Genomic DNA, 15,246 nt, shown 5'->3' with positions numbered 1-15,246 from the left:
CACTTCAGAACGTGGCCTTGTGGTTCATTTTTTCCTGTTTGGCAGTGGCCCTTGGAATGCCAACCATCGAGGCTCTGAGAGCCCTAACCTCATGCCCTGGCTTGAGCAGGCCCTCACCATAACATCCCTTCCCTTCCACATTTGTGGGAAAGAGAAGAAAACAGCACCGTGAAGACAGTGGCAGGACATAAGTTCTGACAGTGATGTCACTCCACATCACAGCAGCTGAATCTGGCTCTGGGCTCAAAAACAGATGCTTCCTGGGTTGCACTGGCAGGGCAGCGTCTTCCCACAGCTTTGGCCCTGTCTGGTGACTCCCAGGTGCTGCACTCAGGGTCTGGACAGCGTAGAGCCACACCCAGGTGCGTAGGGTCAGTTTGGGGGTCTTTCTGCACAGCCCTGCACAGTGCAGCTCCACCTGCTATGCCCTTCTGCCATCCAGCTGGCCAGGCCTCGCTTCCTGGGAAGGGCTGTGGGCCTCGGTGACCATCAAGATAGGGGCTGCCCTCCTTCTGCCTGGGCTCCCAGCTGCCCTGGCTCCTCCTACCTGGGTGCTCCAGGTCCTCCGTCCTCTGTAACGTCCCAGGTGACCTTCAGTAGGGTCGAAGCTGATGTGCAGATGGGCCTTTTGCTAAAGTTTAGCTTAGGCAGCCAAGTCTGGGTGTACTCTCTGCTCACTCTTTGTGGTCCTCACATTGGAACCCTCTTCTCCCAGCTTCTTCCCATGGCCAGTGTCAACTGGAGCTTACAACAAAAACATCCCATAGGCTTAAGACAGGCATTTGCCCTGAGGGGTCTCTGATTTCACCAGAGCCCACAGTTCCCAAGGGACCTCCCTGACCCCCAGCCCCGTCATGAGGAGCACGCATTGTGCCTGAGTGAGGATGGGGGCCTCATGTGCTCTGAATCATCCTCTCCCCCATCAGACTTTGGCCTTTCCATTGCCAGGGCCTGGCCTCCCTTCTTCCTGCACCTGCTCACCCCCGTTTTTTTTTGAAATGCCATCATAGGGCACTTTTTATCCATACTCCTGGAAAAACGTGAGGTCTGTGAGCATGGCATCAAGCTCAGCAGAAAGGACATGCTGTTCCCAGGCCACCACCCATGCCTGGCGTGGTCGTACAGCTAGCTGTCCATGGCCTGTGGACAGAAGCCCTGGCCATGGTGTGCCAAAGGCTGGTGTCGGGAGGCAGAGCCAGGACAAGGCGTCGGGTGCTCCGAGCCTCTGGGAGGCTTCTCAGGAGGTCTCCACTGAGGGAAGAAGAGTGCACCTGGAGAGGCCTGCCCCCGTGTCCTTCATGTGTGCACCCAGCACTGTCTGGTCCCTGAGGGCAGAGCCGAGATAGCCCACGAGAGGAGACCCTGAGTCTGGGCATATTCCTCCCCAGCAAGCAGGACCTGTGGCCTGAGGGGTGTCCTGAGGAGTCCCTGGGGTCAGGTGGGATCACAAAGGGAGGCCCCTGCACAGGCATCTGGGTGCAGGCTTGCCGCCTCACTGCCCATCCTGAGAATCGTGTGTACAAGTGCATCCATGTGTATACACCTGCCGTATGTCAGCCCTGTGTGTCCTGAGGGGAGTGGGGAGACTAGAGCCACCTGCTTGGCCTTTAACCTGGCATGTGGCCACCACTTGCCTAAGGGACATGCCTCCTGCCTGGGAGAAGCAGCCCAGAGCCCTACAGAATGTCCCCTTTCCTTGTCTGATCACTTCCAACCCAGTCCTCAGCATGAGGGCTCCAGGGGCTCCTGGTGTCTTCCAGGCCCTTGCAGAAGAACAATGGGTGTAGGATGTGTGTCTGGATGCTTCTGCTAACACTGCCTGGCACATAGCCATGCCCTAGCCGGGGCTGGGCCCTGAGCATGGAGGCAGGCCTCAGCTGAAGGCTGGGCCCTTGCTCTCCTGTTGTGAGGTGTGGCACTGGCAGGCCATGGGGCTCAGGTGCTTTGTCCTGTAGCCACATCCTTGTCCAGATCCCTCTCTCTTGTGTGTCTCCTGCACTTCACACACCTGCCCTGGAGTACCTTCTGCTGTGGTCCTGCATGGCCACCGCTGGGCAGGGGCCCTCTGAAAGCTGCTGCCCACTTGCTCCTGGAGTGAAAAACTGGCCACAGCTGCCCTGAGCAAAGCCAGACCTCGGAGGACGGCACCAGACTGGTGTACTTCAGGGAGATCATCACAGTCAGTTTAGGCCTGAGGCTGCCTCAGTTCCAGGCGGGTGGCCCAGACTGCTTCCCGCTGGCAGCTCCTCAGTGGCCAAGGACTGGCTGTGCCCTGTGCATTGTCTGCGGGGCCTCCCTCTCTGGACAGGGAGTGGGCAGCCTTCTGGGCGGAGCCATGGCCACCGCAGTCAGGTATGGCTTTCCTGCCTAATTACTTCTTTGCTTCGTGGCACCAAGTTTTTCATGAGCCTCCGAGGCAGCCTAGGAGCCAAGAAAGATCTGAGGGCCATTCAGTCTTGGTGACCATGGTCAGGTTGCCAGTATGGTGAGACATTAAAAAGTGTCATTGCCCCATGCTGCCATGCATGTATGGCCCCCAGAAAAGCGATCTTGGGGGTTTGGGCCACTTTTCTGCATCTTTGCATTCCCACGAATGGCTTCTGTGGCGAACTCAGCCAGCCGCAGATCCGGACCTCCGCGGTGCAGGGTTGGGCCACCGGGCACAAAGGGGTGCTCTGTAGGAGCAGTGAATAATGGGTCGCCCTTTCATCAGGGCTGCTAACCTTTTGGCAGCCACCAGCAGACTGCATTCTGCTGTGCTGATTGGGGAGGACAATGCCGCTCTGGCCCTTTGAATGGACATTGCCACCAACAGCGCCGCATTCACAGCAGCACTGGGAACTGCTGTGAGCATTGTCTACCGTCTCTGCTGAGCTGCAGGAAACAGCAAGAGTGCCGTGGGGAGGTTGCCTGCTCCTGGCCAGGTCTCCTTACACAGCGCTGGGTCCCTTTCTCCATCTAGCTGCAGGAGGCAGTGAGAGTGCCCCGAGGAGGCTGCCTGCTGTCCGCCAGGTCCTTCTGTGTAGCTCCTGGGATTCCATCTCCAACTGAGCCACAGAAGCAGGAGGCAGTAGACTAGGAGCACAGTCAGCGGTGTGCTCCCATCTCAAGAATTAGGGCGGATGCTATATTAAAGCTGGCTTTTCTCTAAATCCAAGATCATTCCAAAATAAACAGGTTATTAAAGAAACAAAACAGAGACAGGTGCTCTGAATCCAAGTCTCCATCCAGCAGCCCCTGCAGTGAGTGGCATGGCCACACGTAGCAGTTCTGTCATGCGCAGGGTGCCACCTGGCAGGAGCACACAGGTGTCTGACGTGCCCAGGGCCAGGGAGGATCTGCCTCTCATTCCAGCTTGTGATTAGCCACTGCCTTTGGGTGGGATTGGTGTTTGAGGCTTCAGAAAATGCCATTCAAATGTCAATCAAAAATAGTCTATGGGTTTCTCAGGATTTCTTTTCTTTCTTTCTTTCATTTTTTTTTTTTTTTTTGAGGTGCTCTGGATGAACCTAGGACATTGTGTGTGCTATCACTGAGCCACATCCCTAGCCCAGGATATTCTATCAGAGATAATAATCTCTCTCTCTCTCTTTTTTTTTTTTTTGGTACAGTTTGTGATTTTTTTTTCTTGCCTCCCTTGTTTTGAAAGGTTAGGACAAAAGTGCCTGGTTAGTGAAGAGAGGCCCAGCATGTTCAGCTGGTCTGAGCGATGCTGTGGGAGTTCAAGTGCTGGAGGAGCCCTGGGGGTGGCTCCGAGCAGTGTCCACACTGGTCCTTGTTGCAGACTCATCCCTGTCCTGATGCAAGGTCAGCTCTGGGTGGGGGTTGGGGGGTCCTTGCATTTGCCTTCCTGAAATGCCAACCCCAGATGTGTCCTGAAGTATTCCTGAGTGCTGGGCCATGAAGCGAGAGCTTCTGCGAGTGACAGCACTCTTCTCTGTCCACCTTGAAACACAGCCTCCCTGGTCCGCAGACATCTCCACATTACAACTGTGAAATCCTGGCATAAAGCGCCCCTCTGTCCCCCATTATTTTCTCACAAACATAGTCCATTGTCATAGCACTGAAGTTAATTTGATCAACATTGGGACATTTAACTTTTATGTTCAGTCAAAAGAGTTGTTTCATGCTCATTTTGGGCATTCAAAGGAAATGATTGCCAGAAAAATAATGTTCCTCTGAACAATTCGGAGCAATTAGTTTCCCAGGGAGAGGCGATGTGACGCGGGCGGCCACACAGCTCCCTTTGTCGCGGTGTGGATGGTCATCAGTCAGCTGTCAGCCTGCTCAAAGACCCCGCCAACCAAACGCTTCTCTGTGGGCCGTTCCCAGAGCTCGCCTCGCTCCAGAGAGCAGAAGGGAAGCCCTGCGCCTCCAGGCAGGGCCACTCCTGGCTGAGGGTTCCGACCATTCAGGTGCTCTGCCTGGTGGCCAGTGTGGTTCCGTGCCACCCAGTCAGGCTTGCTTAAGACCCACTGGCTCCAGGACATCTGCTGTCCCTCTGGGACTTGCCCCACCCAGCACGGAGCCCTGTAGCACCCCAAGTGCCCCTCCATATTCTTGGCTACTTCCTATACAAGGCTCAGGATTGTTCTAGTATTTCCATAGCATCCTCCAGGAACAGGCCTGGTGAGGCCATGTCGAGCCCAGCTGCAGTCCTGGGCCTCATGCCTCGGATGGCTGATGAAGTCTGTAATTTGTCCTTGACCCTACTGGTTCAGGCCTCCAGAAAAGCAGTGAGGGCCCTCGTGCCAGGAGCCGCCTCTTCCCTCCGCACAGTGGCCTGAGGTTCTGCACTTTGCTTGTTTGTGAAGAATGGGCGTGTGGATGCCTCTGGTGCCCCTGCACCCTTTGCCCTCTGCCTGCCTTGCTCTGTGCACCCCCTGGCTCAGGCCTGTCACTGCATGTTTCTGTGCAAGACAGGAGCACACATGTCCGCCTCTGTGTACTGGGTGGAGGCAGGCATGCACCTGTCATCACATGTGTGTGGTTCGTGTTTTTGCACACGGGGTGTCTATAAGTGATGCTTTAGTTCCTTCTGAATGACATCCTGATCATCAACCATGGTGAGCATTTCTGGTTTCACGCCCATTGCTTCTTCACATCTCTCTGCTCTCCTTGAGACCCCTTGGGGGGAGGTTTCTCAGTATTTTGCCAAAAATCACTCTCCACCCATCCACTCTGAGCCCGAGTGGAAGGCCAGGCAGTTTCCAGTTCCTGGGTGCCAGTGAGGCTGCTCATCCCTGTCTGAGCTTGTGGGTTTAGACTGTTCCACTGCCCAGGGTCTTAGCTGTGGATTCTCTGCCAATCACCTGGAAAATGAAGCACTGAGGAGCCTGAGCCCCTTCTGTGCCCGCCCCTTGCCTGTTCTGTGGCTCACTTGGTGTCCAAGCAGTTAGATGGGCTATTGTCCCTGCCTTTGTGATAGGCTGTCCTTGCCTCTGCCTCCACCTTGACAGGCAGACCATCAGAGCTGTGGTCTGCGGTGCCCAGGGAACCCCAAGGCTGCAGGCCCTGCCAGGGCAGAGCCATGTCCAGGACACGCCTCCAGTGAGGGCTGAGTGGAGGCAAGGCGTGGAGTTTCAAATAGGCATTGTGTTCATTCCGTTGGAATGAGTTTATTTAGAATGGCTCGGACACGTCTGTGCCAGGCAGCCAGTCAGATGAGGGAAGATCAGGAGAGCTTCCCAGTGATTACATTACTCTATAGGTTTGGGGTAGTTTTGGTAATTTATGGTGTGAGTGTTTTTGCAGTTTCAAATTGACTAGCAAACTTGGTTTCTCCCACAGGTGAGAAACTGTAGTCAACTCCTAATCGAACGCAGGCAACACATTTAGAAGCACAGTGCCAAAGACTACCGCGTCTCCTGATTCAAAATAAGAAAGGAAAGAGCAGTCCCCGTCCCCGGTGTGTTAGGAGCACTGGGCACATCGTAGCCAGGCAGGCGCATCTGCCTTCCAGCCCACTGCAGCTCTGGGGGTGAAAGGGCTGGATATGTGAAAGCTTGCTTCTGGGCCTCAGCAGGACTCTGCAACCCACTTTGACCTGGAGACCCACCAGGGGTATCTGAGGCACCGGGCAGCCCCACTCAGGGCTCCCTTTTCCATAGTAGGGGAGTTGCCACCGCTGGAGATGTGATTCCTGTCTTCTGGGACTCTCCCAGAAGCCTCGAGTCCGCCATGTCACAGGATGCAGTGTCCTCCAGACACAGGTGGACAAGGCTCTGACCGAGCAGAGAGCTGGCACCTCCCCCAGTGAGGCTGTCACATCCTGGAATCAGCTGTCAAAGCAGGAGATACTATTTCCAGGCCTAAGAAATTGATTTTTATGGCTCTTCTTTGTGATTCTCTTTCTGAATCAGGCTCATGATATTGATGTGGATCTACTTTTTAATCATAATAGCTACTGACAAGGTAATTAATTTTAAAACAACTCTTTCTTCTTCCTGGTCCAAATGGCACTATATTGAAATTAACAGTGAGTGCGCGAGGCCGGGGCCTGGCACTCAGGCGATTGCGCGGCCAGTGACAGCCTCTTCATCTTGCTGCTGCTGCCTGACCTGCAGAGATGGGTGTTGCTGTTAATTGGCTCAGGCTATTATATCAGAGAGAGCAGGGCAGGGAAGCATGATCAAGTTTACGTTTTTAATGATAGTCTTACAGGAATCCAGACGTGCCCATGAGATTGCCTGGCTGAGTCCCTGGGAACCCATGGGAGCATCCTGGCTGGACCCGTCAGCACCATCTCAGTGAGCAGGAAGGACCCAGGAGGCAGCATGTAACTGTTTCCCAGCTCTTGACTTTCTAAAGTTCATTCATTCTGGAGCTAAATCTGGAGTTTACTAATTGTTTGTTTGTTTGTTTGTTTTTAAGAATTTAGCTCCAAATGTATTCTGCTGCTTAGCCCAGCAGACATTTGCTTCTGCAGTGAGCATCTGCTGAGATCATCTCTGCACGTGCCCTTGTAGGCCTCTGCCTCCTGCCATCAGAGCTCAGCATGGTCCACTGAGCTCAGAGCTTGTATCAGCTAGCTGGGAGGCCCAGCTCCACAGCTCCAGAGTGTGCACATGAGTGCCCACGCACGTGCAGAAATCGCTTTGGTGACCTGTGACCTGGCTCTCCCTGCAGCCTGACTGGGCCAGCTCCAACTTGCCTGGCTCCCCTTTGGCCTGTGGGCCTGCAGCCTAGTGCGGAGGCTTACTTGACCTCCTGAGGTAACTGTAGCAGCTTCACTGAACACTCACTGATTGCAGAGCTTTGTACAAGAGAAGGAAATCCCTTAGAGTGAAGATCTGTTCAGTGAGGAAGCTGAACACGATGGCAGGGTCACCTTCCTCCCTGCTTTGCCTGTAGACCCTTTGAGAGCTCCCGTGAACAGGGAGGGTATGCGTATCTGAGGTGTGCACAGGCCACGCAGCACCCCGCTGTTGGAGAGCCCTCGTCTCTGCAGTCATGCATGAAGTTGGAGTCATACTTTGCATTCCCAGTATCAAGTGAGCAAAGTGTGAAGAGAAAAACAGTAGCCAACTCTTGTGTATTAGTCCAGGGGTGTTGGCTTCATGCTTCACGCTTGCCACTGGGCGTCTGAAGGATGAGCACTCCTGCTCTGGGATGGACACCAGCAAGCCACACCAGAGGCAGCACAGGTGTGTGGATGTGCAGAGCTGCTGCTTTAGGGGCGCCGCCTCCTCCAGTCCCCCGGTGCCACAGGAGGCTTCCTTCCTCAGCTCTCTCTAAAACAGAGGGGCCTGGAGCAAGAGAAGGGAAGAGGCCCAGCTGGAGGAAGGCCGTCTTCCAGGCCAGCAGGCCTCGGCCCTGAGCCACACTCCCAGTGTGTTTTTCTTCCTGCCTGTGTTCCTTTGCCACATCTCACATACAGCGTGCCCTCTCACAGCAGGACACTGCTCAGCAGAGGTCACTGCCGCCTGCCCGAGTGCCTTGCCATAGGTTACCAGCCCTGGGCTTGTCACCTGCAGCCCCTGTGCCAAGCCACACAGGAGCCATGGTGGAGAGAGGTGAGGAGTATTGGAAAGAGAGGACCAGGTGTGTCCCTTTCTGGCACCAGCCTGTGGAATGCTCTGGGGGCGTGTGACCCTGTGGGTCCTTGCCAGGGCAGCTCTCTGGCAGCCTCAGGCTGGAGGGATACTCGGGCAAGTCTAAAAGTGAAAACAAGATGTTAGAAACTGACAGAGGACAATATCTCTGAGACAGAGGGTACAGGGTGGGTGGGGAGCAGGTCAGTCAAAAGCTGGCAGCCCTGTGAGCACCAAGGGGGCCGAGCCTCCTGGTTCTAACAGACAAGGGTATGTCGGCAGGGTCTCTCTCCTCCCCAGGACTCCTGGTGAGACGCTCTGACCCAGGGAAGTGCCGTGTCCTCAGGTAGCTGTTCTTCCCCACAACAGAAGTCAGCCTCGGATGCTGGGAGCAGGCGATATAACCCAGAGTGGCTCCTCTGCTGCCTTGGTCCAGGGGTGGGTGGGCAGCAGCATCGACAGAACCAGGGTCTCTGGAGTCTGTCTCCCCTTAGCACATTAGCTCTTCCTTCTTCCTGGTAGGCGTCAGTGTGCAGGACTGCAGCCTGGTCTCTCTGCTAGGACCCTGGAAGACGTGGCCCAGGTGTCCTGGTAGGCTCTGACCTTGGGAGAGCGACATGGGTTCTCTGAAGCCTAGGTTTTCCCTTTTAAAGATGTTTATCAGCAGAACAGTGTTTATTCCAAAGGTGCTTCATAAACATTTCTACCTGGAGACCCAGTCACTTTAGGTGGTCCTGTTCCCCTTACCAGCAGTGGGGAGGAGGCTGAGCTTCCGCCGAGCCCTGAGCCACTGTGACACAGTCTCTTCCTGAGCAGCTTGCTCCATGGCTGAATTCTTCCTGAGCAGCTTGCTCCAAGGCTGAATTCTTTTAAAAAGTAAATGAAATTACTGGCTACTTCTGTTTTTTATAATAGCCTGTTAAAATCTGGCTTCTCTTTAATTAATATTTAAATTGAAAGCAATTCCAATTAAAAAGGAAAATAAGGCTGTGGAATTGAGCGAGAAGATTTAACAATTAATACGCAAGGAAAATATGAAAAGTGCTCAGATTGTCTTTTAAGAGAATCATCAAGCTGGGCTTGGTGGCACATGCCTATGATCTCAGTGACTGGAGGCTGAAGCAGGAGAATCACAAGTTCAGAGCGAGCCGCAACAACTGAGCGGGGCCATATCTCGAAAAAAATAAAATAAAAAGGAGAGGGATGTGGCTCTGGGTTAAATCCCCAGTACCAAAAAAGAAAAAGAATTGTCAATAAGAAGGGCTTCCCGGGCTGGGGTTGTAGCTCAGCGGTAGAGTGCTTGCCTAGCATGTTGGAGGCACTGGGTCTGATCCACCACATAATAAATAAGTAAAGAAAGGTATTGTGTCCACCTTAAAAAAAAGAAGGGCTTCTCTATATAAATTCACATGGATTGTTAGGGATAGATAAGAAAACAGTAGGTCATCTGTGCTGTCCTGGGGTTGTTTTGGGTAGCACCAGCTCCTGAAGCCCCTGCTCAGTCCTGTGGCTCCTGATTGATCCGTGCTCATCTTAGTGCCCCACCACAAAGGCAGAATTGGCGGGGCTTCTCTGCCTGGCTGGGACCAGGGCAGGCGAGGACAGCTGGAAAACATGGATGTACTTGCTCCTGTGGAAGGTAAACCTTCCACCTGGCTGAGGTTGCCCAGGCAGGATGGCAGCAGCAGCAGGCTGGTGAGAAGCATCCCACATCTACCACAGACATCTGGGACCACTGCCCAGAGTTGATGGGGCCGCCCTGGGATTCAGAAAGAAAGGGGCAGGGGACTGCAGGGGAACTAGCCCTGACCTCTTTAAAACCAGGGGAAATGCAAGTCCCAGAAAGAGGGCTGTTGGGTGTCTGTGCTCTCTGTCACCGAGGCCATCAGGTTGAGAGAAGGCAATCCCTCTCAGGAGTCCGTGAGCAAGGGTCCAGGCCTGAGATGGACTGCACAGTGCCCCTCCCTCCCTCATCAAGGCATTGAGCAAATAGCAGGGCAGAGGCTGGGTGCAGTGGCCACCCCCATTACCTCTTAGCAACCTTGTTCTTCCAACCTGTTGAGTGGACTCCCTTCAGCAGCTTGCCACAGACCCCGACGTGACATCACACCTACAAAAGCTGGAAGTCAGGAGAAGGGCTTTTCACTTCTCTCGATTTCTCTCACCAACACATCTACTTGGAAACTGCCCAGGCCATAATAATCAGCTACTGCCCTCCCTGTGCCATGGACCCACAGTGCCCCTCACACTCCGACCCCAGCTCCAGGTGTGCATAGTGCCAGAGCAGCGTCCCAGAACCTCCCCCCAGCCGGTGTTGGCACTTACCAGCACAGCAGCAACACATATCCCTGCTGAGCCAGGACCCGTGGTGTGTGGCGGGCTGCACGCGAAGCCCGGAGTTGATCTGAGTGAGGAACTCCCGCTCCTGCCTGGTTGTGAGTTCCCTGTCATTGCAGAGGCGTAGTGAAGCCAGAGGTGGCCTGGTGCCTGGGCCCTGGGAGACCGCTCTGCCATGACACTCTGTTCTGTCCCAGCGTCCTGCTAGCAGACCCCTGCTGCACACGGGCTATTTTGCTTTCATATCAGATGTAACTGAGTGTTTACTTTCCTCAAAAGTATGAGTATTGATCGTGTGACTGTGTTGTCAGGACAGTGGGAGGCTCGGGCGACGTCTGGAAGGGATACCACTTCACATCCTTGTGTTTTTCAGTGGGAAATGTTCATGAAATAGGTTGTGGTTGGCTTAGAAAACACAGGAATCCTCAGCAGGGCGACACCCAGCTGGTAGATCACATCTCTGTGTGCCTTGGAGGCCTTCGGTGGAAAGACCTGTGAATGTTCCTACACAGGAGGAGCGGCTCAGTGGATGGGCGGCGTGGCTCTGCTCAGCCTGCTGCGTGTCTGCTGACAACCCACGTCACCTTGCTTCTCCCAGATGGCTGTTTTCTTGGGCTTGTGTCATTGGTTGCCTTTCCTTTCCCCATGAGGTGGTTCTCTACTATGCCCTCTGGCCCAGCTGACTTGGGGGAGCTGAGTGCTGGCCTCTTGGCTGGGTTCTGGGACACAGAAGAGTCCCTTGCTGAGGATTCCCTGAGGGAGGGAGATTTGGCCCATGTCTCCATCTGTGGTGACCTCTGTCTTCTTCTCTCCTCCCAGAATCATCGATCAGCGATTCGAGAAAGTTTCCTACTTTGTCTTTGGCGATTTCAACTTCCGCCTGGATTCCAAGTCCGTGGTAGAGGTGAGCACTGAGACTTCCCTCTTAGGCCTGGGTAGCATGCTTTTTTATTTAGCAGAGTGGAGCAAATGGCAGAGTGTTGTCTTGCAAGCGACCCCCCTGTCATTGCTTTGACTGGTTACACTGTCAAAGCAAAGCTTCTAATGAGCACTCTTCTACTGCCAGAAGATGGGTCTTTCCCCACTACATTTCATCTATTTTGTTGTTGTTGTTTTTTGGTTTTGGGGTTTTTTTGTACTGGGGATTGAACCCACAGGGGCTTAATCACTAAGCCACATCCCCCACACTTTTTATTTTTTATTTTGAGGCAGATTCTTGCTAAGTTCTCAGGGTCTTGCTGAGTTGCTGAGGCTGGCTTTGAACCTGTGATCCTCCTGCCTCAGCCTCCTGGCTGCTGGGATTATAAGCATGACTACTGTGCCTGGCTGGAAACCCATTTTGAATTTCATATTTACCTGTCTGTAGACTGGTTGTTCTATTTGACTTAATAAAGCATTGCTGTCTCTCAGTCTTTGGGAACTCAGAGGCCATGCTGGCTCCTGGGGTTCTCAGAAACCAGGCATTAGATCCCCGTTGACCATGAAACTGTCAGAGCATCGCCCAGAGATGAGCAGCAAGGCCCTCGAGGTCAGTGAGAACCCATGTGGCCATCATGTGTCACCAAGGGAAGCAGGTTCTGTGGCATGGGCATAGGGCTGTCCTTCTCCATGGTGAGGTCTGTGGCAGGTGGGTGCCAGTTTTGTATCCTCAGTTCTGGGATGGCAGGCTGAGGCCTCTATCTGCTCCCAACTGTTCTCTCTCAGTTCCTATATAGGAACTGTGCCACCTTCCCAGGCAGCAGCAAGAGAGGGGGCTGAAAGCAAAATGCCCACCGTCTCCACCCACACCACACTGTGGCATAGGCAGCAGGCCCGTTGCTTCCTGCTGAGCCCAGCCGGCCCTTTAGGAACAGGGTGTGGCCCAGCACAGACTGGGGCCACAGGAACAGCAGCGAATAGATGTGCACTGCCTTGAGCTATTATCATTATCTTCCAATTAGTAGTTTCCATTCCCAAAAAGTGTCACATCAACCTTCCATCCTTGGTGGAGACTCATTTCTTAAGGACAGCTGAGCAGGCTTGGGCCTGTCCTGTGGTCACTTTGGTTGATGGAGCTGAGTGATGTGCTGGTAAAACATTGTTGTTCTTGTGTAATTGAGCCGAGGGCACATCGCCAGGTGGGCCTCTGGGCACACCCGTGTGTGCATGTGTGTGCACACTAAGCTGCACAAGTGGTCTTCCTGGATGCTCAGTGGCTCCTGGCAGGGACGCAGCTTCACCTGACTTAGAGGAGGAGGAAAGCTGCAGAGATTCCACAGGGAACTGGGGAACCTTCTGTTCATGCCACCAGGTCTGCTGGAAGCTGATGGCGGGGTCCTCGACTGCAGGAGCAGGGCCTGCCTTGTGAAAATCTCTTGGCTGCATCCAGCCTGTTGAGAACATGCTGGGAGGTGGGAGCCCCCACTGAGAGTCCCTCCTCGATGGAGACTGAGGTGGGGCCGAAAGCCATGATTCCTGGCCGAGACTCTCACTGCAGAGCTCTGAGCCTGGCCACTGGCCTGCTGCTTAAGAGCAGTGTGGCATCTCTTCTGCTGACTGAGAGCATCTGCCCGTTCAGAGGCCTCCACTCCTAGCACAGTGGCCAGTGGAAGGCCAAAGCTGGCCAGTGCGAGCTGCCCACAGTTAGGAAGAGGTCAGAAGAGCTTCAAGTGGCCTTTTCCTGCTGTGTGAAGCAGACATCAGCCTGTCAAGCCTGTGCAGAAGTGTTACCTGGTGGGTGTTCCAACCTGCCGTAAAGAAACGTGTCTCTCTGGACAGTAGTGGTGGAGCTCAGAATGGGTAGGGGCAGCTGGGTCTGCAGGGCCTCTGGGATGCTGGGCAAGAATGTTGTGGCCACTGCAGAGCAGGAGGCCCCAGCTCTCCTCCCTGCCCTCCCTCCCTACGGAGCTGCTGGGCGTGGAACACCTCGGTGAAGCGTGCAGTGCGAGTTCACCTGTATCCCCTTCTGTCCCTTGGCCCTTTGGCTCCGCCATCTGCTCCTGTCTCCAAGCCCCAGTGTCCTGCCCACCAGGGCTGCATAAGTACATTGTAGTAGACATGGCACTGGTGAGTGGACACCCATTGCCCCGGATGGGTGGTCAGCAGGACCCACAGTAGCATCCCTGCCTGCTCTGCATCAGGGTGGCCTCTCTGGAGATCAGCTAATGCTCAGTAAGTTATCTGCCCTGTCAGTGTCCAGGAGAGGCTGTGTTGGCTGTTCTACTGGAGAACCCCAGGTGAGTTGTGCCACGGAGCCCAAGTGTGGCTGGGATAGCTATGCACATTAGGCCACTGTCACAGGGTGGGCCTGTGGCCCCCTGGGGCCCTTGGAAAGCACCAGGCAACCCCACTCTCAGCTGCACAAGGCTCGTAGCTTCTTTTTACCATAGCCAGGTCAGTGGGTAATCCAGGTCCTTAGGATCCCTAGACACCGTTTGGGAAGGATTCACCTCCTGGGCTGCCAGGGTTGCCTTTGGACTCCCCAGCAGTGGTTAAGTGCTGGAACCATCTGGGAAGCAACTAGCAGATCAGTCCTGTGGAGGGTAAGGTGCAGTTCCCAACCACATGTCACCCAGGACAGGACGTCCACCAGCATGCGCCAGGTCTCTGCAGCCCCTTCATGTCACAGTGGTTAGCTTTGTGAGTTTCTAGGTATGGGGAGGAGTGGCTTCCGAGTGCCACTTCATGCTCCCTGGCAGGATTCATCAAAGGTTAATTAAATCTATCTCCTAAACAATGAGGGCCAATGAGCCAGTGCCCAGCCACAGTGCACTTTAAGATAGCTGCAGAGAAGTTTCCACATTTCACTTGAGCATCATGGAAGACTGAGCTAAGAGAGGGAAAGAACGGCCATCTCCAGAAACTGTTCCTCTGTGGCCCAGGTAGGGTTCCCGGCAGGACTGCTCAGGCCCAGCCTGCACAGCGTTGTCCTCCTCTTACCTGTGGTGCGTGCCTCCTGCTCTGTTTTTGCCAGCTGCACTGCACATGCAGCAGCCTCAAGACTGGGGTGTCCTGTGGGTGTCTGGGAGCACTTCAGGAGACTCAAGTCCCAGAGCCATGTGTCTCAGGGCTCGCCATGCCAGCAGGTGCCACAGAGCCCCAGTGTGGGTGGGATAGTCTAGACCACTTTTAGCGTAGATGCGGGTACTTTGGTGTTTGAGATAGCGCTATGTGAACTGCGGTCCCGTCTGCCTGGAGTTTGGCTCCCTCACCCCGTCCTTATTCGTCCTAGAACCGCAGCTCTGAGTGTGCCCAGTGTGGGGTCTACTTGCCTTTCTCAGCACCCCAGATGTAGTGTTGTCTCACACAGGACAAAGGTGGCCAGGGGCAGGACAGACCGTCGTTCTCAGGAGAGGGGATGGTATGCAGCAGGTCAGAGGAGGCCCCTGAGTGGCTCCCATCATTGAGAATGCTCACCCCACCAAGCCATCACCCCTGGTGCCCTCTGTAGCTGGTGAATGATGGAATGAGAGGTAGGCAGGCTGCGCTCCGAGAGCTGGGGCCCTCCGCCGGGTCAGGGACTCTGCAGCCCCAGCGTCATCTGCGAAGGCGCTTTCCTCACTCCTGCGTTGGCCACGACCAGCTGAACATCTCAGGAGCGTAGCATGGCAAGTGCACCATGTGATCATGCTGGCTCTTTCTAGTGTGTCTGTGATGTCCTCGGGTGGGACAGCGTGCCCTGAGTGGCAGTGACACCCTGGGGAGGCCCCTCCCCGGGAACACCGGTCATCCCCAACACGCTGCCTCCTGGCAGCACCGAGTTGTGTGGCTGCTGGATTTGGGTTATGGCCCAAGAGCAGCCCAAGGCTCCTTGTCCTGGCTTATTAATTCAGCACCTGCAGAGGGGTGGGAGGAAAATCAATGGTTTTTAACTGAATTATTTGCTCAATAAACAAAC

At 54.6% G+C, this 15,246-nt stretch overlaps 1 protein-coding gene across 4 annotated transcripts in view; it reads left to right on the top strand.

The window, feature by feature from the left end:
• Inpp5a (inositol polyphosphate-5-phosphatase A) overlaps positions 1-15,246 on the top strand; it is a 174,248-nt gene that overhangs the window by 123,938 nt on the left and 35,064 nt on the right. For all 4 annotated transcript variants that reach the window (XM_078023874.1, XM_078023871.1, XM_078023864.1 and 1 more), the window contains one exon: positions 11,190-11,274. In XM_078023874.1, coding sequence (XP_077880000.1) covers positions 11,190-11,274 — 85 coding nt within the window. The remainder of the gene's footprint in view (positions 1-11,189; positions 11,275-15,246) is intronic.

This window comes from Ictidomys tridecemlineatus, chromosome 1, assembly GCF_052094955.1.
Source record: "Ictidomys tridecemlineatus isolate mIctTri1 chromosome 1, mIctTri1.hap1, whole genome shotgun sequence".
In the NCBI taxonomy this organism is placed as follows: Eukaryota; Metazoa; Chordata; class Mammalia; order Rodentia; family Sciuridae; genus Ictidomys; species Ictidomys tridecemlineatus.
Note: the sequence above shows the minus strand (reverse complement) of the source record. Positions and strands in the feature narration are given on the sequence as shown.